At 39.3% G+C, this 22,927-nt stretch overlaps 1 protein-coding gene across 1 annotated transcript in view; it reads left to right on the top strand.

Annotated features, from left to right (window-relative positions):
* Positions 1 to 22,554, top strand: part of ADAMTS5 (ADAM metallopeptidase with thrombospondin type 1 motif 5) — a 73,436-nt gene extending 50,882 nt beyond the window's left edge. The window contains exons 4-8 of the mRNA XM_006278893.4: positions 7,996 to 8,279; positions 9,863 to 10,046; positions 10,499 to 10,674; positions 11,593 to 11,768; positions 15,242 to 22,554. Coding sequence (XP_006278955.4) covers positions 7,996 to 8,279; positions 9,863 to 10,046; positions 10,499 to 10,674; positions 11,593 to 11,768; positions 15,242 to 15,806 — 1,385 coding nt within the window. The 3' untranslated portion in view covers positions 15,807 to 22,554. The remainder of the gene's footprint in view (positions 1 to 7,995; positions 8,280 to 9,862; positions 10,047 to 10,498; positions 10,675 to 11,592; positions 11,769 to 15,241) is intronic.
* Positions 22,555 to 22,927: the final 373 nt, after the last annotated feature.

Raw genomic sequence — 22,927 nt, 5'->3', positions numbered from 1 at the left:
GTTGTTATGGTAACTGAAATACTTATGGTTAAAATGTACCATTTGCCTGAAGAATGTAAAGGATTTTTTTAAAGCAAGGAAAGTAAATATTTTTTTGGCTAAGTTCAGTGCTGTCTAAAATGTTCTATCCTATTATCATAGCTGGAGAATTACTTCATTTTTTCTCTCTCATTTTTATTAGCTCTATTAATCTATGCTTGTCCTGTTTTATGATACATGTTGCTTTGGCATTGGTTTAATTTTAACAAGTTACTTTCCACATATGTGAGAGTAGATCTTTCCTTTTCAAGTTTTACATCACTTTTATTGCCCTTTTGATCTCACGTCTAGTGCTCATTGTGTATGCATGGGTAGAACAACAAGAGGACCTCACAATCAATCCATAGTAAAGGGGGCATAACTGTTTTACCTCTCAGGGAAGACCAAAGAAGTCAGACAGCCATAATTTCTCCTTTCCTTATTGTTGTGGAGAAATAATAAGTTGCTTCCTCATTTTTCATAGAGGTTCTTTCTCCTATTGCCTAGCCTTCTACCTAGCCAGCTAATGTCCAACAACCATGAAAGGGAAAGACAAGGCTCTTCTGCTTCCCTCACTTCCAGCTCATGTTGAGAAGCCCTTGTGAGTTGTCCCTGCTCTCTTCCCCATGATTGGAAGGGAATGGAGTAGAAAAACCTTTGACAATCACACCCAACATATTTAGTCAATCAAGCTTTGTTATTTCTTTCTATGGGAGGAGGATTGGGACTCAAGTTATTCCAATTCCCTTACAATGAATGATACCCTAGTGCATAAGAAATCCCAAGGAAAGTACAGATCTCAGAACCTGGCTCCCAGTTAACAAAATTGAATTAGAGTGCATTGCCCTTTCTCACTCTGGTGAGTTAGTTCTCAAAAGTCTCAAGGAAATCCTAAATATGGTAAAAGATTCATATGCTGGCCCTTAATCTGGTAGTATTCAAGAACCGATTCCATGTCTGACTGCATCCAAATGATAGTACAATTCCTATGGAAGCTCAGGAAATATGTTCACTTGATCAACTGGGCTTTCACAGATATCTTTTCCAGGCAAAAATCACTTTAGTAGCTAATAGCTTTTGCAGACATTATCTTGCTTCCAGTATGTGGGTGGGTGGAATCTTTTATTTATTTTAAAATCAAAGATCTGCATTGACAGAAAATCAGTATAATCTATAAACTAAAGCAAAAACAAATCCAGTCAGCCAAATTATTAAACTTCTCCAAATAATAATGTTATAGAGGCACTCGGTATATGTAAGGGGTCTGTCCCTGGGCAGTCGGGTAGGTCATCTATACGATGAGGCAGGATGAAGAAGCCAGGGTCAGGGACCAAGTCAGGAGACAACCAGAATCCAGGGGTGGGCTGACTCAGGAACTAGAGTCAGGAAGGCAGAGTTGAAGTCAGAAGCCAAGGTCTGGAAAATAAGTCAGGATTTCAGGGCCAAAATCCTAAACCAAAGGCAGAGTTGTACATTTGAAGTCAGAGTCAGGATTTAGGTGAGGATTTTCAAGCAGGCCAGGAGCCTAGCAAAGTGTTTCGTTGCCCAGACAACATGCTGCTGGCCTTGTGGCTTCTCTGCTCTGGGCTTTTAAGGGCCTGTGTGGTAAGGCCTTCTTCCTGTGGCCCTGAGAGATGACCCAGCTTTTTCCCGGACTGCTTCCTCCAGCTGAGCATGAGGCTTATTACATCATGTCCATATTAATAATGTTATAGTATACTATATTAATACTACTATAAATATGAACATAAGTACCCCACCATCCCAATTTGCTGATCTCATGGATTAACAGTTCCCATTTATTGGCCATGCTAAAGCATTCATGTACAGGTGTGGCATCTGTTCCCTGTTAAGTGATGAAATGTGCTATCAGACTGAGGTAAATGATGAATAGATAGATATACAGATGTACCAAATTTTCAGAGTTCCCTCTGTTAACTTTTTGACTGTCTTTCCCACCATCACCTTCCCCCACACCTTCTTTTGAAGATGACTTGTATTCCCTTGCAGAGAAAGGAGAAGGCTTAAAACTTTCAAAGTACTACCAGACAGAAAGACTCTCCCATTCAGTCACACCAATTGTGAGATACAGTGCTGCAGCCCAAAATAGAGGAGGGGATACCTTGGAGATTACACGACACCAGTTTCTAATGAATGAGAGAGTATGGCTCTCCATATACCTGAATTGCTCTCAGATTGTTTGCCTTTGACTGACCGGCTTTTATTTGGACACAAGAGATCTATTATGGGAGATACTATAGAAAAACTAGATACCTTTTATTCTTTGGAACATAACCAAAGGAGTTTGCACTGTCATTTGTTTCAGCCAGACAGGACCTGATGAACCATGCATTCTGACAAATAGAGCATGTCCAGACTAAAGTGAGGAAGTAAATAAGTAAAGCATAAAAAAATGAAATGGAAATTAAATGTAAACTGCTGGACTTATTAAGATAAAAAAAAAAAGAAGAGCAAGAATTTCAGAAAGGCTTTGTCTAACAGGTTTTTTTTTAATCTATTTACAATACTTCTGTGGTCCTCATTACCATATGATCTGAACACCTCATACCTTTAATATATTAATCTTCATAAAATTCCTGCAAGAAATGAAGTCACACTATTGCCATTATATAGACTGGGAACAGAGACTTTTAGAGCACATCTACATGTCTCAGACTATACTAAGACCTGCCACTGCAAAAACAAACCCCACCCTGCTTTTACTCCATACATACCAAATAAAAAAAAAATGAAATGTGCTTCCTGTTATAGCAGCATAGGGTGCACCCTGGACATGTACCGAACAGTGGTTACACTGCATGGCGAATGTGAAATAGGAGTGGGAGTGGGAGTGGGAATGGAGGACTGTGAAAATATCTGTACTGTGACTAACCTCATCATTCAGATCTGCTGAAACAGACACGGAACTGAATGTTATTGGCATCTGATGGTAATGTGTACCGAGGCATTTTGTTACCCCTCCAAACCTGTTCTGCAGGTGGAAATAGCAGAATAAAACCCTGCAGGAGGCAGATGAGCAGGCCATAAATTCCAAGGAACAGAGATTGTTTTTATGCAGAGCACCAAGAAAAATGACTGCAAGCAACAGCAGTAATAGAGGTTGGCATTGCCCACAATAAAGCTGATTAGTGTGTAATAATAGAGTGATAATAAAGGCAAATGGAAAGGGAAATTTTTCCTGTGTTCTGGAGAGTAACTAGGCCTTTCTTTTGCAATATGAAACTGGTGGCTTTGGTGACTTCAAGAACATAAAATGAAATTAATGAAAAAGCAACTGAATCATGACAGTGGTTAGAGTTTTCTTCCACAAAGTGAAGAAACTGGTGTTCAATTTCTTGCTCCTCTAGATGTCCAGTGTGACCTTGGATAAGACACTTAGGCCATATGGGGCCCCCATCAACCTCGGTAGGAAGTTTTCAGTGGTGAAAACATGGCCCCTCTGATACTCGGGTTTGGAGAAGAGCAACTGGCTGAAGTTCAGTCACTCTGTATAAGACAGAGTAAGAATGTGTACCCTTGTGTCTTGTGATCCTGCTAAGAAGTAGTGGAGGTTCCAGGGTAGAAAAAAATTAGCAGCCACTAACACATGGCCTAAACTTGAGTTCCCACTGTTGCTCAGTTGCTATTTAAGTAGCACAACACTAAACATTTAAAGAAAAATTCCTTATAAACAGGGCTTTAGGAGCTTCCCCTCCTCACCTATCATTTGTGTTTATCCAGAGGTTTTATTTATAGTTCCTAGATATGTTTGTTCTGGGGCCTTTTCAGTACACAGAACTCACCTCTGGCATATACTTTCCATGTCTTCTGACAAAACTTGAGGTAAATGATTTTCAGGACACAGAGCAAGGTCTATTTATAACCCAGAAAAGAGGTTATAATAAAATTTAAATGTGTTAACGAACATGACTAATAATTCTGGTGCATACAACGGCACAAACCCAATGGTTAATTTAAACAGAAACCACTACTTGTGCTGTCAAGTATTTTAGTGTGAGAAAATGATGTACTATTTTTGTCACATTATAAAACAGAGGTGGGGAAAATACGGCCTCTGGACCAGATTTGGCTCACCGGGTGACTGGATCTGGCCCACAGCTACCCCCATGGCATGCCCTGCATGCTCACACCAAGACAGCCTGCATTGGGCTCCCACTGGCCCAGACCCTGACCAGTGCTCAGCTTCTAATGGGGCTGTTCCCAGTGTGGCTGCAGCTGTGTGTTACTCACACCCCCCACCTCTAGCAGTGCTTCCTGCTTCTGATGTTGCCCCTGCCACATTGTGCAGTGCTATGCCATGCCACTCTGGGTGAGAAGTTTCAGCTGGGTGGCTCCTACCCCAGTGTATGGGGCTCTGACTTCAGCTCCTGGCCACCTTCCACTGGAAGGCAGCCAGGATCTGGAACCAGAGCCCTGTGAACCTGTCAGGAGCAGTGCAGTATGGTGCAGCAGGAGTGGGAGAAGCTGCTGTTGGAGGTAGGGGGTGCAGAGCAGCACCTGGCCCAATGCAGCTCCACTAGGAACAGCCCCTTGGAAGCTGCTACTGCCCTGTGTGCATCATGCCATGTTGTACCGGAGAGGCGGGCAAGCAACTCCAACCAGGAAGCTCCTGTCCCAGCACTGGGGTTTGGCTTCAGTTTTCAGGAGCTGGAGCTGGACCCAGAGTCCCATGCACTGGGACAGGAGCCCCCCAAAGTGATGTGGCTTTGAAGGGGCAAGATCAGGAACCGGAGCTGCTGCTGGAAGCGATGGGTGCAGAGCAGCACTCAGCTGGGCTGTGAGCACCAGCGCAAGTGTAGCATGGGCTTCTGTGGCATGAGTAGGTGGGGCTTGGCCTCATGTGGAGTGCCACAGGAGACACTCAGCCCATACTGTCTAGGCTAGCTCTGCTGCATGAACCCCCTGCCACCCCCTCCCTCCCCTTATCCACAGCAGGCTTCTGGGACTTAGTGCTCAGGCACTCCCCCTGCCCCTCCCCCCCAGACACACACACACACACACACACACACACACGTACACACTCCTCCATAATCTTCTTCACGCATACCCCACACCCCAGAGGGCACGTGATCCCAGCCTCTTCTGCCCTTCCCACTCCTGAATACTGCTCTGCACCAATCCACAGCCCTACAGAGGGTTTTGGTGAGTTGTTGGGGGGGGGGGGGGAGGACAGAGTGCTCACCTGGTCTGCAATAGGTCACCAAAACTCTCTATGTGGCTTTTGGGCCCAAATAACTGCCCACCCCTGTTATAAAACATTGAATAGTTGACACACTTAACTGTGATAATCACAGTATACATCCAAGACTTTTGAGCTCATCCCCTCCCTCACTACTAGACTTTATGCTGGCTTTCTCTATCAGCACAAATCAAATGGAATTGGTAGAAGGATTTGAAGAGTAGCAGTTCTTTATTTTTACTGAACATGATTCTGACAGACACTGCTGCCAGTCATGATTTTCCTTTTAGAAATCCCAGTGTCCTATTTTATAGAAAACATCTGTGCATCCTCACTCCCTACTATGTCTTTAGTATTTTATGCCACAATACATATTGCACAGTAGGCTATTTTTAATTATTTTTATCTTATGGCACTAGCCCATCAATTAGCAGAGGCAAATCACATCTTCATTAACAAAAGACAGTGTCTTCCAGACTAAAGATAAGATCTACTTATTGAGTAAGGCAGGGTCATGAGGGGACAAATGAAGCAACAGACTTAACTGGACTGAACTTTTTGGTAATAAATAAGTGATGATACTGAAAGGATTTTTGGCTAAATGTTGCTGTCAGGAGACTTAAAACCTTAGTGGTCTTCAGGGAAAGCAAACAATTTCAGTAAATGTATTCCCTTAAAGGAAACTAAATCTGTTGATCTTTTGCTGCCCCTCCCTGCCTTTTCTTTTTAATATGAGAGCTAAATCAAGTTTGGAAACATACTACATTACTTTGAACTTTTATTCAACTTTATAAACTGCTTTAATCTCTAAGTACTTACATATTTTTCACTCATGATCAAGTCCAGGTGGTGCTGATGTTGTTTGTGAAGTGAGATAGGTTGTGGTAAGCTACTTTGGCTAAGGATAAGTGTACCTTACCTATGCTACATGCAGCACACACGATGTGACAAGATCCATAATTCCATAGTTCTCCATGTCAGTAAATGAGTCCATCAGTGGTATAAACAAAATTCATTAAAACAGGATTCCACAGAAATCTGAAGGTGACTGTACATTTTTAGTGGGTGTCTGCCAGGCAGACTTTGACTTCTGCAAATAACTGAAATATGCCTTTATTCTGTGTTATGCCTTTTTTATTTCAAAATTAACAGAACTCTTCAACTAAATCTAGATGTCATTCCTACGAATGGAAGCCCAATGCTAATTTACCACTGACATTACTTTTGATATGCTGCTTGTTGGGGTTTTTTTTTCGTTTGAACTGATTTTCTGGTTTGGTTTGGGGTTTTTTTATGGGGCTCAGTTGGCTACAGATCTATTTTTCATACTTTTCTGGCTCCCCTTTAGAAGCTTTACTTCTCCAAGTATTTTGGCTCAAACTTGAAATGACAGCTTTGCTTACTTTACATGTCTTTTGGATCTTGCCTTAAATCACGGACTGATAAATAGAATGAATCCCATTTTGAGGGAACTCAGATACAGTGTAACAGCACACAAGTTCCAGACTTTTTCACTGATATCCATTGTACAGAGTGCTTAAGGGTGATAAGCATTTTCAGTAACCTATCCACTATCTTTTTGTAAGTTTACCTTAACTGTACAACCAGGGAGCAGCAGGGAGGATGGCCAGAGCTAGACCTGCTGCGGCAGTTGTGCCAGCTAGACAGGCATCGGAAGCAACTGCCATACATGTGTCCTCTCTAAGTGGTCATCTGGGAATGGTGTCCTGGTTGCCCAACACAGTTCATGACAAACAGATTTTGACACCTTGTAGCCTTTAGGGAGAGAACCTAGTTGATAATCAGTAACAGTACATGTAATGGGCCGTATTTGATTCAGATTTGGATTTAGCCCAAATCGGGGACAGTGATTTGATTCACTGATTTGGATCACTGTTCCTGATTCAATTCAGCAGAATCCAAATCTGAAGATTCAATGCTGATTCAGAGAATCAGTGATTTGGACATAGACAAGGCTTTAAATGTTTGTTCTACATATCTCAAGGTACCAGGTGCGGCTCATGAATGCTACAATGGTAGGGCAGATGGAGCATCCTGCAAGAGCACGGAGAGGCCTCCTGTGTGCTTGGCAGTGAACCCAGAAGTAGAACAGAGCTACTTCCGGTCCATTTCTGGGTCCACCAGGGAGTGTGCAGGGGGGGACCCCCGTGCCCCCCCTCCCCACAGGGGGACCACGGGTGCTCCCCCCCCAGACCCAGAAAGCACCAGTCACCAAGCCAAAGAGGCCATGGGGGGAACCCCCGTGTGCTCCCTGGCAAACCCAGAAGTGGACCAGAAGTGCTTCTAGTATAGTTCCGGGTCTGCTGCTGAGCATGTTGGGGACCCCCCTACCCCGCACCCCGTGCTCCATCCACACCACCTTCACAGCATTCATGAACCCCATGGTACCTTGAGGTATGTAGAAAAAACATTTAAAGCTGTATCTATGTCCGAATCATCAAATCTTTCTGAATCTCTCTGAATCAATTCGGAAGGTTCCAATTTGATTCCGAGAGATTAAAGGGTTTCCTGGTTTGATTTGGATTTAGAGATTCAGCCACTAAATCAGGCCAAATCTCCACCGAATTGAATCAGGAACCAAAGCATCACACAGCCCTAATAATCAGGTGATCCAAAGCCTACCGAAGCTCCTGAGATTCTTTAATGACTCCATTGGAGTTCTGAATTGGGTCCAAAATCATTATAATTATGTCCAATTTGAATGCTAAAGGCAAAGATAACAGTAAAATGAGTAGTAAATTGGATTTTTCTTTTAGGTAACTGTTTACTGGACCAACCAAAAAAACAGATCTTAGGCCCTGAGGAGCTTCCAGGACAAACTTATGATGCCATTCGTCAGTGCAAACTGGCATTTGGGCCTGAATACACAGTGTGCCCTGGTATGGATGTATGCTCTCGCCTGTGGTGTGCAGTCGTTCGCCAAGGTCAGATGGTTTGTCTGACCAAAAAGTTGCCTGCTGTGGAGGGGACACCATGTGGAAAAGGAAGGATTTGCCTCCATGGAAAATGCGTTGACAAAACAAAGAAGAAATATTATTCGGTATGTTTCAGATGTAAAATTATAAGCCATAAGGAAAGTCAGACAGGTGCTAATTTAGTGGGAGTCACAGTGGCCAAGTTAGGCCCTTTGCCTATAGTTTTAAATCTACCTTATTTTTATTTGTTATGTAATTGACCTTAACCTTATCATGTCAGAAAAATGGTGCTGAATATTAGGAAATATGTTTTCTGCCCCTAAAGTACTGGATATTTTACTCTGACAGATTGGAAATGTTCTTTAAAAATATAGGCTTTGATTCTGCTGTGAGCCGGGTTTCAGGAGAGATGGAGGATTTATCTCTACTAAGATGATTAGAGATGTGAAAACATGTGTCCTCATCATATAGTCTCAACTTGTCCCATTATAGTAACAGGGAACATATGTGGCAGCAGAATTGACACAGGAGAGGCCTCCATTCTGTAGCTTCTTACCAACGGAGTTTCTCCATGCTTATGAGCATTGTCCAGGACAAATCTTGGATTGCTTTAAATTTCCTTTGTGTACATTGAGACTACGGACTGTACCCAAGGAAGGTCCCTATACTAAAGAGCTTTTTAAATACTTCAAACCTAATTTCATTCTTTATATGCTTCTGTTTTCCAAAATAAGGTATTGCCACTCTTCTCAATGTAGCATGCATAACTTTGAGAAATATAACTGCAGGAAAGTGTTGCATTTCTGCAGTTTTCCCTTAAGAAAGCCAAGTTAGCAGGCTCACTGAAAGCAGTATCTGACAGCTTGCTCTTATGCCAGTATCTCCTGGCACTTTAGTCTGCTGGCTCAGAAGTTGCTTTAACTGTGCTGCTTTTGCCAAACTTCATTTTATCAGTTCATGCCTTCACTTCTTACACTTAAGTATGATATTCAGTCTGCTTTATTCACTACATAAATAGTAAAACAGAAACAGTCCCTTGCTTTGGGAAGATTATGTCAGTGTGGAATGCTAATTTACTTAGTGACATGGTAGGCATTCTTTATGGCTGACATACCTACTTACTAACTACCTCTTCAGACACAAAAGTCAAAATACCAATACACTGAATTCCATTCATGTTTCTTCAGATATATAAGATGCAACTAGGAGCCACACAAACTTGCACAGATTGGTCAAATCATGGTTATTTCTGTAACTAGTAATCCAGTTACAGAAGTCTCCATGATAAAGAGGAATGTTTCTATCACAGGAACTCTGTAATTACTAAAAGTAACAAGGTCAGCCTACTACCCCAGACTAAGTGGACCTGCTTATAGAAGGAACAATAACAGAGAAAGAATCATCACATGATGGATTCCTGTGAGGTGTATCTAGTTTCATATTAACTTAAGTGACTCAGTAGAGTTAGTCTCATATGTTGACCTTGACCTTCATCTACAATGCCACTTGACATAGTGCCCTCTACACACAGATCAAGGACAATGAAGACATGACTGCAAATGCACAGAGTTGTTCCCTTTGTTCTAGTATCAGAGAGCCTCAGATAAAATGAAAGGGAAAGTACTGTCAATTTTGGGTGCAATTACTTATGCCATTGAGAGTTAGCTTCTTTATCCTGATTTATAACCTATTTTTCCATGTATTCCAGGCTTCAAGCCATGGTAACTGGGGATCCTGGGGACCTTGGGGACAGTGCTCCCGTACATGTGGTGGAGGCGTTCAATTTGCTTATCGTCACTGCAATAATCCAGCTCCTAGAAATAGTGGACGGTACTGCACAGGAAAACGGGCCATTTATCGCTCCTGTAATGTTGTAGCCTGTCCAGCAAATGGTACGTTCCACAGCAGCCAAAGCTGCTTGATATTGAAGTCTTTCATCCTGTTCTATGGTAAATATTAACCTCTACTGGGAGGAAAAATAATTGTGTCCATCAGAGTTTCTCAAAAATGTACCCATAATGTTGAGACTTTACTTACATGAGCTACAAAGTCAGTGTAACCCAGCTCACAAACTTAGTAAACCTACAAAAATATGGTGGATACGGATAGTCAGCTTTCATAAAGAGGAGTCCCACTCTTGGAAAACAAACTGTATCAATAAAAGGAGTTGTGATTAGATGCCTGTAGTCATGGAAACATTATTTAAATAAACAAGACAGAGGACTCTCAAAGACCCAAGAGTCTAACGTAAAGAGGAGTTACGGTATGAACTGAATATGATAGCTGAATCTAGTGCTATTACACTGTCTTAAGGCAAATACTAATGATATGAACAATTCTCCAGCTAAATCTTTTCGACAAGAGCAATGTGAAGCAAGAAACGGCTATCAGTCTGATGCAAAAGGTGTCAAAACATTTGTGGAGTGGGTCCCCAAGTATTCAGGAGTGCTTCCTGGAGATGTTTGCAAGCTCACCTGCCGAGCCAAAGGAACAGGATACTATGTTGTGTTTTCTCAGAAGGTAATGACACCTTCAGTGACTGTTTCAGTTACAGGTTTGGAAGGCTTCTACATTTTAGAAAGTTTTGTTGCTAGACTATATCAATGAGAATAATATATTTTGTCTAACCAGGTGCTCCAAAAGAGTAATGGTTCTGTGTTATGGCCAGAGTTGGTCTCAAAACATTTTTTCACTATCTAAAGTTTTAGGTGTATATGGAATGTAATTGTGGTTTTAGTGCAGTCAGCACTAGCTTGAGAGCTAAGCTATAGATAAGGTGTTCCTGTATTTACAGCCAGCAGTACACAGAAAATTTTTCTGGATAAAAAGCATTACTAGCTGTAAAAAACTGAATTTTGCACAGCCTGCACTGATGTAAATCTAGAGTAGCTTAGATGTGTAGCCAATACTTGGTTATGTTTATTATTGCATGGCTCAACCAAGGCTGGAATGATCCCTATGTATTTCTTAGATGTGTTCTGTTCTTCTAGATTTTTGAGTTTTCATTAAGTCATGTTGATAAGGTGTTTTAAGGTGGTCAATTAAAAGGATTATTATTAAAAAATAAACAGTAAAACCATCATTATAATCAGAGCTTCTAATTTTGTCCCTCAGGGTAAACAGAGGAGTTACAGGCCAGTGCTTGGGGCCCTTCTGTTAAGGGTCTGCTGCTGCAGGGTGATGAGTGTTAGAGTACATCTGTCTTGGCTGACAGAGTAATACCAGTGCTCTGTTAATCATCAGGATAAATGCTAAGCAAGCAAAAAACTGTGAACTAGAATGATACACATAATGGCACCTTTAAAAGCACTCTGCATACTTGCCCTTTTACAGAACAACTTTAGATGACTCATAATGTGCTATGGATGAAGTATATAAGTGCCAATGTTTGCCACCCAAATGCATATCATTTTAACTAACAGTGTCTAAATTATTTAGGTGACTGATGGAACTGAGTGTAGACCCTACAGTAATTCAATCTGTGTCCGGGGGAAATGTGTTCGAACTGGTTGTGATGGGATCATCGGCTCAAAGCTCCAGTATGATAAGTGTGGTGTGTGTGGAGGAGACAATTCCAGCTGCACAAAAGTCATGGGAACCTTTACAAAAAAGAGGTAATACTCTTGAATGAAAATAAATATATGCTTTTGTGAAAGCAGAACAATTTTATAACAATAGGTAGAAATAAGGTTTGATATGGTAGCAAAAGCTACCAATAATGCATTGCAAAGATACAAATCGGGCTGTGTCACATCTCTGTTTATAACTATCATTCGCTTTAGTCCTGAGTCATCCCAAACAGATTAATGGCCTAAGTTTTATTGCACATCTGATGTTTAGAATTATCCTCCAAGCAACACAGGCACATGCAATAATTATACAGACAAAACATTGCACCCAAGTCATGTTTGACTTCAATATCTCATTGTTCAAAAATATCATTCTATATTCATGGGCTCCAGATCAGTCAATATGTAGTATACGTTATACCAAAAAGCTGAACAATTTAGAGCAAAGTAGGTTATGAAAATTGATTTTTATTCTATTAAAAATATTTACAGCATTTAAATTTTTTTTTTCCAGCATCACTACAAGATGCTATTTGAAACTGAAATAAAACTCCAAAATAAAAATGGGCAACCCGCCCCCAAAATACCTTTCACATGGCAATGTTTCAGAGTACCAGTGAAGTCTGTACAGATTACATGTCTCAAGCAAGCCCTTCCTTTATCCCAGGGGTGGCCAACTTACAGCACAGGTGCCACAAGTAGCACGGGCAGCCTCTCTGTAGGGCACATAGAAGATCAGGGAGAAGACAGGCAGCACGGTGGTAGATAAAGCAGGAAGCAGAAAGCAAAGCAGCAAATTTGGCAGGGAACACAGGTAAGGAAGCAGAACAGCAGATCAGGTGGGAGAAGGGGATTGGAGTGGTACATGGAGAGGGTGCAGGGATAGTTTGTGGCGTGCCTGAAAGAAGGGCTGCCTCCACCACTTTACCTGGACACCTGAATCCATCCATGTACCCTTATTGAGGCATATATAGAAAACTAAGTTTTTATTTTCATAGATCCTAAGACCATGTGGCCCTGTCATGATCTAATTTTATCTAACACAGGCCAGAGACTTTCATTCAGTCATTTCTACATCAGCTTCAATAACCTGTGGCTGAATTAGACCATCTTTCTAAAGGCATACAATCTTAACTTCATTTTATATGACAGGGAAGGAGACTGACATGAGAATGGGCACCTGATGCCCAAAAGCTTGTGCAGCACATTGCTCGACTATAGAGTTGGTCCAATAAAAGACATCACAAAAATCCGTGCTTCTCATACCCTGCCCTGATTATCACAGCTGCAACATTTTCCAAACAAAACATTTTTTCCATTTTCTCTCAAAATTCTCACAGTGAGCTAGAAACTACCTGAAGTTGAAACCTAATTCTAGAAAATTATCTAAAATGGTTGCTAACAGACAAAAATGGCTTGGTGGGTTAATTCATTAAAAAAAACAAACATAATCATAAATTATAAGCATAATTCTGTTCCTGAATATAACAAGAATTACTCACCTAAGTATGCCAAAACATCTCTGGCAAAAAAGAACTGCTTTCTTTGTAATTTGAAAATTATATAAACTGAATCTCCTCCAATCTGTAAATATTGAAATGTCTCAGATTTCAGAAGGGGAGAGAAAAAGCAGTCTGAGACATACCACACACATTGCATCACTGATAAAGGGCAAAATCTTGGCCCCATAGAAATGAATAGCAAATCTTCATTGACTCAGTGGGGGCAGGATTCCAACTCTAGAAGACCCAGATTCTATGGTCTTGACTCACCCAGAGAACCACCTTCTTCCTCAAATCATTGCAACTGAAATGAGACTGCCCTGAGTCTAGAGCATACCTCTCCAGGAGTAAGTATGACAGAATCTGGACCTAAATGAATAAGAGAAGCAGCCACACTTTAAAAAGAACAAAGTTAAAATAGCAACAATAATAACGTTTCTTTTTTTTCAAAGGAAAGTTTTTGTTTGGGGCAGTTCTCTTAAAAATACAAGAGTTTTAGTAGAGTGCTTTTTAAAAAAAAACAGACAATCTTTTCACCAATGTTACTGAGCTCCAGTATTATATTTTGTTTCTGTCCAAAGAAAAGAAATGGCTGTTGTAGTTCTCTCTTTATATCACCCTCTATTGTAAACTTATCTAATGCTTCCCATTTTTTAAATTTCACATAGTACATTTTGCCATCACACTTTTATCTTTAAAAATGCAAATGTCTACATCAAAAAATATTAAGGACACAAATTCAAACAATTGGAAACTATGACATACCAAAAATTAAGGCTGTCCGTGCCTTCTGGTTCATGTGCATTATGATATAGACTTAATTACGTGTTCACGTTCTAGTTTATGCATGGACAATTTAAATTTTGATGCTTATTAACTTGTCAGCATTTGATCTTTTAATACAGATGTTTGGTGTCTATTTTACAAAAATATAAACGTGTAGATGTTAGGGTCAGAAGGGACCTCATTAGGTCAAGTCCAACCCCCTGCCCTGGGCAGGAAAGAGCGCTGGGGTCAGATGATGCTGAATGTAGACATTTATATGCCTGATTACTCCAGTTTAATGCTGGTTTAAATCAATAGTTATACCAGCAAAACACTGTATTAACACAAATATTTAATCTAGAGTAAAACAGTTTATTAGTCTTTACTTAAAAATCATATATCTGGTACTTCCAGCACCAGCTAACTTATTAGAAAGTTACAAATTAAAAATAATGTGTCTAAAGTCCATCTACTAGTTTGTAATTTATGTCTTTATTTATTTGTAACCTTATTGTATTATTGAAATAGTCTAGAGGGCTTGAATACTCTGTAGTATTCTAGTTTTTGCATGCTTATGACCTTGGATATGATTTAAATAAATATCTTTCTGAATCTATATTTAACTACAATATCTACCAAGTAGCAACTGATAAATGAAGATGCTGTAATTACATAGGTTAATGTTTGGCTGTGCCTCTTATTAGTCATTTGGTAATTAACCTTTTGCTTTATGAAGTTAAAAGTAAACAATTTTTTCTCAGTGATCAAGATTATTTTTAAATGCTTCCAAGGTGCCTCTACCCAGCTGTTAGTTTGCTCACTCTTTCCTTCATCAACATTATAGCAAAGGCTGTAAGAAACAGCTGTAACCAATGCATGTCTCATTATCTTTCCTTGGCAGATATAGTAAGCTTCAAATTTCATATCTCCCACCCTTTGCTCAAATGCATAAGCTATCAGTTATTGTTCATTTTTCTCAAATCTGACTCTCATAAAATTATTTCTAAAGCCAAAGATTAAATAATTTCAAATAAGTATAGGAGAATTTTCTTCAAGGACATGAATACAAAAATCAGATAATGATAAAATATGACAACTAAATCTCAAGGCAAATGTATTCACAGCATGATCCAAAACCCATTCAAACAAATAGGTATCTTCCCAGTGATGGCAGCAGGCTTTGAGTTAGACCTGAAAGCATGAATGCTTGTTTCCCACTAGCTATGTAACACATTCTTTTCTCTCTTTCAGTAAGGGATACACAGATATAGTGAAAATACCAGAGGGGGCAACTCACATCAAAGTCCGACAATTTAAAACTAAAGACCAGAGCAGGTTCACAGCTTACCTAGCCCTGAAAAAGAAAAATGGTGAGTATCTTGTCAATGGGAAATATATGATCTCCACTTCAGAAACCATCATTGATCTCAACGGAACTGTTATGAACTATAGTGGCTGGAGTCACAGGGATGATTCCTTGCATGCAATGGGACATTCTGCCACGAGGGAGATCCTTATTGTACAAATTCTTGCAACTGACCCAACTCAACCAGTGGATGTGCGCTATAGTTTCTTTGTGCCAAAGAAGCAAGTACAAATGACTAACTCTGTCACAAGCAACAGTAACAAAGTCACTCCACAGCTCGCTCAGCCACGGTGGGTAACTGGGCCGTGGCTTTCTTGTTCTCGAACATGCGACACAGGATGGCACACTAGAACTGTTCAGTGCAAAGATGGGAATGGAAAACTCACAAAAGGATGTCTTCTGTCTCAGAGACCATCAGCATTTAAACAGTGCTTGCTAAAAAAATGTTAACCTGTGGTGATGATCTTGAAAAAAGAGATCTGGTTAAGACATTGTTGACATACTGGTGTTAGTTCTATCCAGGCAGAGAGAAGCCAAGGCTTCAATATATTTACATGCAGCCTCAAATTATGGGCAGAATCTGCCTATTTGGACCAAATGAAGATGTGCACTGCTTTAAGGGATAGTAGAATGATATTGGTATGTCAAAGAAACTAAGCATAAAAGTTATAATAAGCCCTCTGTGTCTGCAAAAAAAGGAGAAAAAAAAAAAAACCCCGAAGAGGAAAAACTAGTGAATGGAAGATCCTAGGAAGGTTACAGAATCATCTCCCCTTTTTCACCTACCTCTAATACTGTATGTCCTTAGACAATTTTGTCATACTTACCCATGATACCACAGTAGCTTATTTTATACTGTTTGTAAATATCTTTCATTTGGTATGTCACTTTATATCACTTGGTTCTATTAAAAACAATCTTTATATAAGCAAAGTGATTGACCAAAGTATGTCTGCAGCCATTTTTCAGAAATGGCTGTAGATGTTTTACTGGAAAACAAAGAGCTTGCTGCTGTTTTTAAGATTTAATAGATTTTTTCTGACAAGAGGAAATACATTTCCATTCTAGGAATTTCCTGACCGCAGAACTTTATTCTATAATAAACAATGCCTTTCCACCCAGAAATTCTCATAGACAGAACATCTCGGCAGCCTATAGAGGAACAATCGCTGCTGTTCTGCTTCTCTATATGAAATAAAGACATACTGTATTTTGTAAAAAGTTATAGAACCAAAAACTACAGTTTAGATAACCAAGTGTCTTCTAACTGAGACTGTTCTCAACTGCTTTCTCTGTTATTTTCTCTATGGTTTCCATCTGAAATCTTACAATGTGTAATTACCTACATCTATAAAGGTCAAAAAACACAGCAAGCAGTTAATAGCATTTTATCAGTGTTTTGTCCATCATGTCTAACCCTGGTATTCCTCTTACCAGCAAAAGTTTGTCATTATTTGTCTTTTTTTATGGTTTATTTGGTTTAAAAGCTGTAGAAGTCATTTGTGTTTTGTACACCTTGCATATTTGGGAGGATTATGAGTCGTTACAAAGTCAAACCACATGAGGATGTGGTGGATATAACTAATATCAGTAAGACTATTTCCACAGAGCAGGCAGCAGTTTGTAATGTCTTTCAGCAGTCCTTTCCAAGTGGCATTTTTGTCTGACAAAAGACTGCCACTGAAGAACATTTCATGGTAGGTGAATAGCAGCTAAAGGCACGATAAAAAAACTATCTCAGTCTTTTCTTTTGAATTCTGCAAGCTTTTGTCAGACCCCAAAATAATATATTTTTTTAAAGTCTCTACAACCTGTGATGAAAATAGAAACCTCTAATTTGCCCTCACAGTCTGAGAATATGAAATTACAAGGGGATTTTCAGAAGAGCCTAAGAGAATAAAATTCAGTGGAATTGGGAACTGAATTCCTTTTAGGCTCTTTCGAAATTTCCAGTCTCAGAGACCTCAGTAAAGAAAACTGATCTGTGTCCCTATCACAGAAGGAAAATTTCATTTCAGACCGGCACAGACATGCTTCAGTGACTATGAACACTGGAAGCATGGGATCATTTCAAAATAGCTGAGAATTGCTATACCTACAGAGATGAACCTTGGAGAATCACCTATTGTTGTAGAATATTTTAAACAGGGGGTGTTTATCTGTGACAGCGGAAAGCAAGGGTAGGCCAGAAGGAATGAATCTGAGTGACTGAGGCTGGCAAGAACATTATGGCCTGATTTCTACAAGTAGTCCTGAGCAACAAGGGTGGATATTAAAGAATCCCCAATGTTCATTATTGGCCCATCTCTAAAATAATACGGTCTCCACCCCAGGCTCTAAAGAATTGCAAATTTGTAGAATCCACTTCAGAACTGTCTATCTCTCCCCTAGCCATTAAAACAAAGACTGCATTTACATGGTAGCTTTATGCTTCAGGGTGGCACCCTCAACCACACTTCTCTGGGTGAACAATTTCCTAAACTCCAAGCAATACAGGCATGTCACAAGCTGGTCAATTAGCTGAGAGTTAATTAGCATTATTGTTCAGTTGTGGTTATTAGCTTGCTTTATGTACCACACAGAGACACACCATGGCTTTCAGTTTAGAAGGCAGCCCAGCCAGAGCAGCACAGTGTGCTTGAGAATGCTGCTATGGAGCTTGACAAGTTTACCCAACTCAGCCTAAGTACAGCTGACTGTCCTTTTAAATTATACTGTTTGAATGCTTCAGTGGATGCATTACTGAATTATTAAAAGGTTCTTAATAGAGAACCTTCATTAGGGAGAAAGCAATCACCATGTAACATGGATCACAGCATGCACTTGCCATATAAAATACTTTTTGTTTCTTTCCCATTTTATAATTCTGGAGCTAGAATGTGCAAGGATTTTTGAGTCATAATAATCTATTAAAGTATTAAATAGGGATGAGTAAATAATGTTGGACGTTATTCAAATAAAATCACACAGGCTCTACAGTTAAACTATTTTTGTTTAAAATTATCTTGTTCCTAGAAAGAGTTTATGTGTAAAAAAATCTGTATGAAAACAAACCACTATAGTGAATCATCCATCTTTTTAACTAAAATTAATTTTCCTAGCCTATGTAGTACCTTATAGTCAAATATTTGAAAACTGGTTACAGAGCATGAAATGCAGGAAACACTATTACCACACCTTCACACTGGAGTTCTAGACTTGACTCCCGTCTGATTGTAGAAAAATGTAAAGGCAACAAAAGACAATACCTTACAGTGTAACTGATTCAACATCAACTGATTTTAATGGGCCTTGATTCAATCTCAGGGTACCAGGATTTGTTTTTGTGGGAAGTACCCTGTCTCTCTCACTCTGCATACATCATGGAGTTACATGCAAGATGAATTTAGTGTTATACCAAAGGTGAAGGTTGTCCCTCACTGAGAAGCTGCCCATCATAGTAACAGTCATATGCTAGGTGAAGCTTGTGAAGGAAACATGGTAACTCAGGCACAGGAGAAGGATACAGAGTAGGGAAGAACAATCGAAATCTGAGCTGAGCTTATGGTGATGTGAATTTTGGTGTAAGTTACAGAGCAGGAGTAAAATGGACAGACTTGTAAGTAATAAAGCAGCATAAATTGTATGAATTTAGCGCTGAGCGTGCAAAAAAGTGTAACATAGACTGAAAGGGGCAGAGTTGCAAAAGGAGCAATTTTTTAATTTTTAAAAATAAAAATATTTTTATTCCTATTCTGATCATCTACATCCTCACACATAATATGACATCACTGTTTATATCACTCCTGAGTTTTGCCCAAAAGGCTTCAGAAATTGATTTAAGCCAATGCAAAGCCAAATTTAAAAGCCAAAAGCAATGTGTTCTGTAGAGAAATAATTCATACTTACTGTATCCAGTGCTAAATTCACAACTAATATAAGGGGATACAACTCCACTACTTTCCATGGATATAAGCCCACTAACATCAATGCTTTTTATGTGTCTTCCTCTAAACTAACTTATCACATGCTTAGATTAGTCATCCTCTTTATGACAAAGGTTTTCAAGTCAGGTTTGATGGTGTTTAAGAAATTTAATTTAGTTGCCTTCCTGTGGAAACAGTTTTATCCCATGGGGGAGGGGAAAGAACTTTGTGGATCAATCACAAATGTAAAAAAGCAACACAGCACTGAAAAAAAAAATAATTTATTGTTTTTACAACTGGTATGTGAATGGATGTAATGAATTTATTTATTCTTATTTAACAAAAATACCAATTGTGCAAATTCTATATTTAAAGTATGTTGCTATCGTCTCTCTTTCTTTTTTAATTTATGCTTCATGTTTGTGTTAAAAGTACACCTTGTGAGTTTACATAATGTACAGCACTGGTTGCTTATGTATGTTTTTCAGAAAGCTTTCTGCATGAAATAGGGGTATATGTCTGTATACACCTATGCTCACATACTGTATATTCACTTTCTGCTACAAGCTTTTTCTAAGAAAAATTGTGAATTTTTAGTTTTTGTGATTTAGGCTCAAAACTTCTTGTTCTACTTTTTTTTGAAAACCTCATGACAACCAAATCATAGAGTTCCACTGACCTAAAACACATTAAGTCCTAAAAAAATAAGTGCCAGATTCTCATTTCAGATACATGCCTACAGATTCAATTCATCATTCAGATTTTGCCATTCACTTAAATGGGAGCAGGATCAGGCCTGTAAGGTGCCTATTTGTATGTGCATGTGCTTCCTAAAGTGAACTGTCTGAACTACCATATTCAGGGTATATGAGGAAGAAATCTTTAATCTTGCCTGTAAAAAGGACCAAAATAACATATGCTTTTTATTTTTAGTGATTGCACTGTAAAAATATGCTACTAGTAACATGACACTGTTCCCATTTTTCTATACAATGAAGTTTGCTATATTTTAGTCTCATTATATTCCAGAACTATGTACCTGGTAAGATATGGTAAGACACACAAAAAAAGTAATCCAGATTTGTACTGATCCCACAACATGCCTTTGGAAAGCACCATGGGTCTTTGTTGTTTCCATTATTTGTCAGATCTAGGGCCTATTAATGGGAGGTGTATTAGACCCTATAAGAAGTTATTTGCAGTATAAACAAACCTACAACTGCCTTATAATCATCTATTTTTATGATGCAAAATGCCACTCTGATTACTTTAGCCTAATCTTAAGCAAATAATTTGGTCCAAATCATTCAGGTGTCTGTCATTTGGAATGTGTGTACAATTCTCCATCAGTGACAACCAGATTCAAAACCTACTGAAGTCAACGGAAAGCCTTCCCTTTTGATTTCATTGGGCTGTGGATCAGGTATGACTGAGCTGTGAGCAACACGGTTAATTGTAATGCCCTGCTCAACATTGTGTTTAGGTGAGTGATTCTCCCCTGATTTTACCAAGCGTCAATAAGACAAACAATGGGTTGTCATCTATTAGTGAGGAACAAGGAGTATTCTGCAATGCTGAAATAGCCAAAATCTGATATTTTACATCAGGACTGCAATTTGTAACCAAAGCAGGGTTTGGGGGGGGGGGGGGGCAGTTGGTTAGGGCTTTTATTTTTGTTTTTGTTTTGTTTTGTTTTGTTTTGTTGGCACATCTCTGAGATAGTGCACAGTTTCCACTGAGTTGTCACCGTATGTCTCTGCATTAATACTTGTTACTAACAGTAAACTCAGGAGGGTTTTGTTTGTTACCATCCCTATGAACATGCAGAATATTGGCTGGTTATTGAATTTGACTCTACAAATCAATATCATTACAAATACCCGCTGATGTTTATTCTTGTCAGTTCTATTTACTGTTCCTTAAGTATTTCTGGTTTTTTGTTTGTTTGCTTGCTTGTTTTGTGTGCGTGTTTGCTAACATGTACAGCTGCAGAGATACTTAGCATGGGAAAAATGTCAGTGACAGATCCTCAGCTGGAGTAACCAGCATAGATTCAAGATCCAGCCTCCAGCCCATTTTATTCCAAATGCAAGTTTGTGGGGATGGCAACCAAACTGTGAAAGAACCCAACTAGAATCTCAGTCTTCTGAGTGAATGAAATGAAAAGTCATTTTCTGCTACTCTATATTTCCTGAACATCTTCATAGATTCTTTGTCCTGCCTCTTTAGCTACTGTAGTTACATGTCAAAAGCAAAAGTTACACAGCTGTTTCATCTTAAAGTTGTTGTTAGATATTTACAGTAGCTGTCAGGATATTTAAAACACTTCTGTGTATAGCAACTGAAATGTCATGTAGTCAAAACTGAACAACTAGATATGTGTATGAATATGTACAGATTAACTATGCCTATATAGAAATATATATTGTATATGTGGATGGGTATAGGATATATGGGTCTCCCTTATTTTTCACACAGAATCAAATTCTGACTTCAGTTACATTAGTGTAAATCCGGAGTGACTTCATTAAATGATTCGATCTTATTGGAACTGTTCCAGATTTATAACACTGTAACTGAGAGCAGAATCTGTCCCAATGCCTAATAAATGGTTTGCACAATTCATCACATAAAATGTGATGTAGTATTATGTAGTATTCAGTGAACACTGTTCATCATATGAAATGTTACTCAGTGAAACTCATAGAAATAGATATTGCTAATATCTCATCAGACACAGAAAATAATATCCTGAATTCAAATGTTTTTGGGCAGTGCTATAAATAATCTGTTTCTGTTCTATTGCAAGGTCACTTAACATAAAGTAAAACAGGTAAAACAGAAACAAGAGAGGTATTGTAGGGAAGACTGGGGGAAGTACAAAATTATTTTGCTTAGTTTATATCACAAACCTGTTAATTTACTGCAACAGTGGCCTGCCTATTCTTTAAAATATTACATCTTGCATTATAGTTAACTCAGTTGAAATACGAGTACCCTTTGGGAAACTAAGGCGTGTCACTAAAATTTACTTTTGTTCTGATAAATGCCTAAACAAAGAGGATTCATCTCTTAGATCACTATGTCAGTCTGTTTACACAATCAAATAATTCATTAAACTAAATATAAATCCATTTGAACTGCATTGTACAAGATCTATACTGTACTGTGACACATTAAAGGCCAATGCTTTGTTTTGTAAACTCTTACATATGTATAATTTACCAGCTGTAATCTTAAATACTTGAGTATGTGGTTTCAATGAAAGTAATAAATACAAACTGTACCACAGATCCAAATATTCATTCTATATGGTATGTCCACTATATTGTTAGTTTCAAGGTATGTCCCACTAACAATATACCGTATTTTCGCACGTATATCCCGTGGGTTATACAAGTTTTTACCAAAAAAAATGATGGGTGCAGGCTATGCAAGGGTGCAGGCTATGCAGATGACTCCAAGCCAAGCAGCATGTCCCTGCTGGGCCCCGGTGGTGGCGCAGGTGGGCTGGGGGGCCGTGGCGGGGCCTCGCCTGGGGTCGCTGCCACTGCCACCTGCCAGGGCATGTAGTGGACGCCCAGCGGTGCCTCCCTGCTGGGCCCAGGCAGGCCGCGGCGGGGGGCGGTGGCGCAGGTAGGCTTGGGGGCTCCTCCTTTCCTGGGG

This window comes from Alligator mississippiensis, chromosome 1 (genome assembly GCF_030867095.1).
Source record: "Alligator mississippiensis isolate rAllMis1 chromosome 1, rAllMis1, whole genome shotgun sequence".
Lineage (NCBI taxonomy): Eukaryota > Metazoa > Chordata > Crocodylia > Alligatoridae > Alligator > Alligator mississippiensis.
The sequence above is the reverse complement of the archived record's forward strand: the minus strand, read 5'-3'. Positions and strand labels throughout refer to the sequence as shown.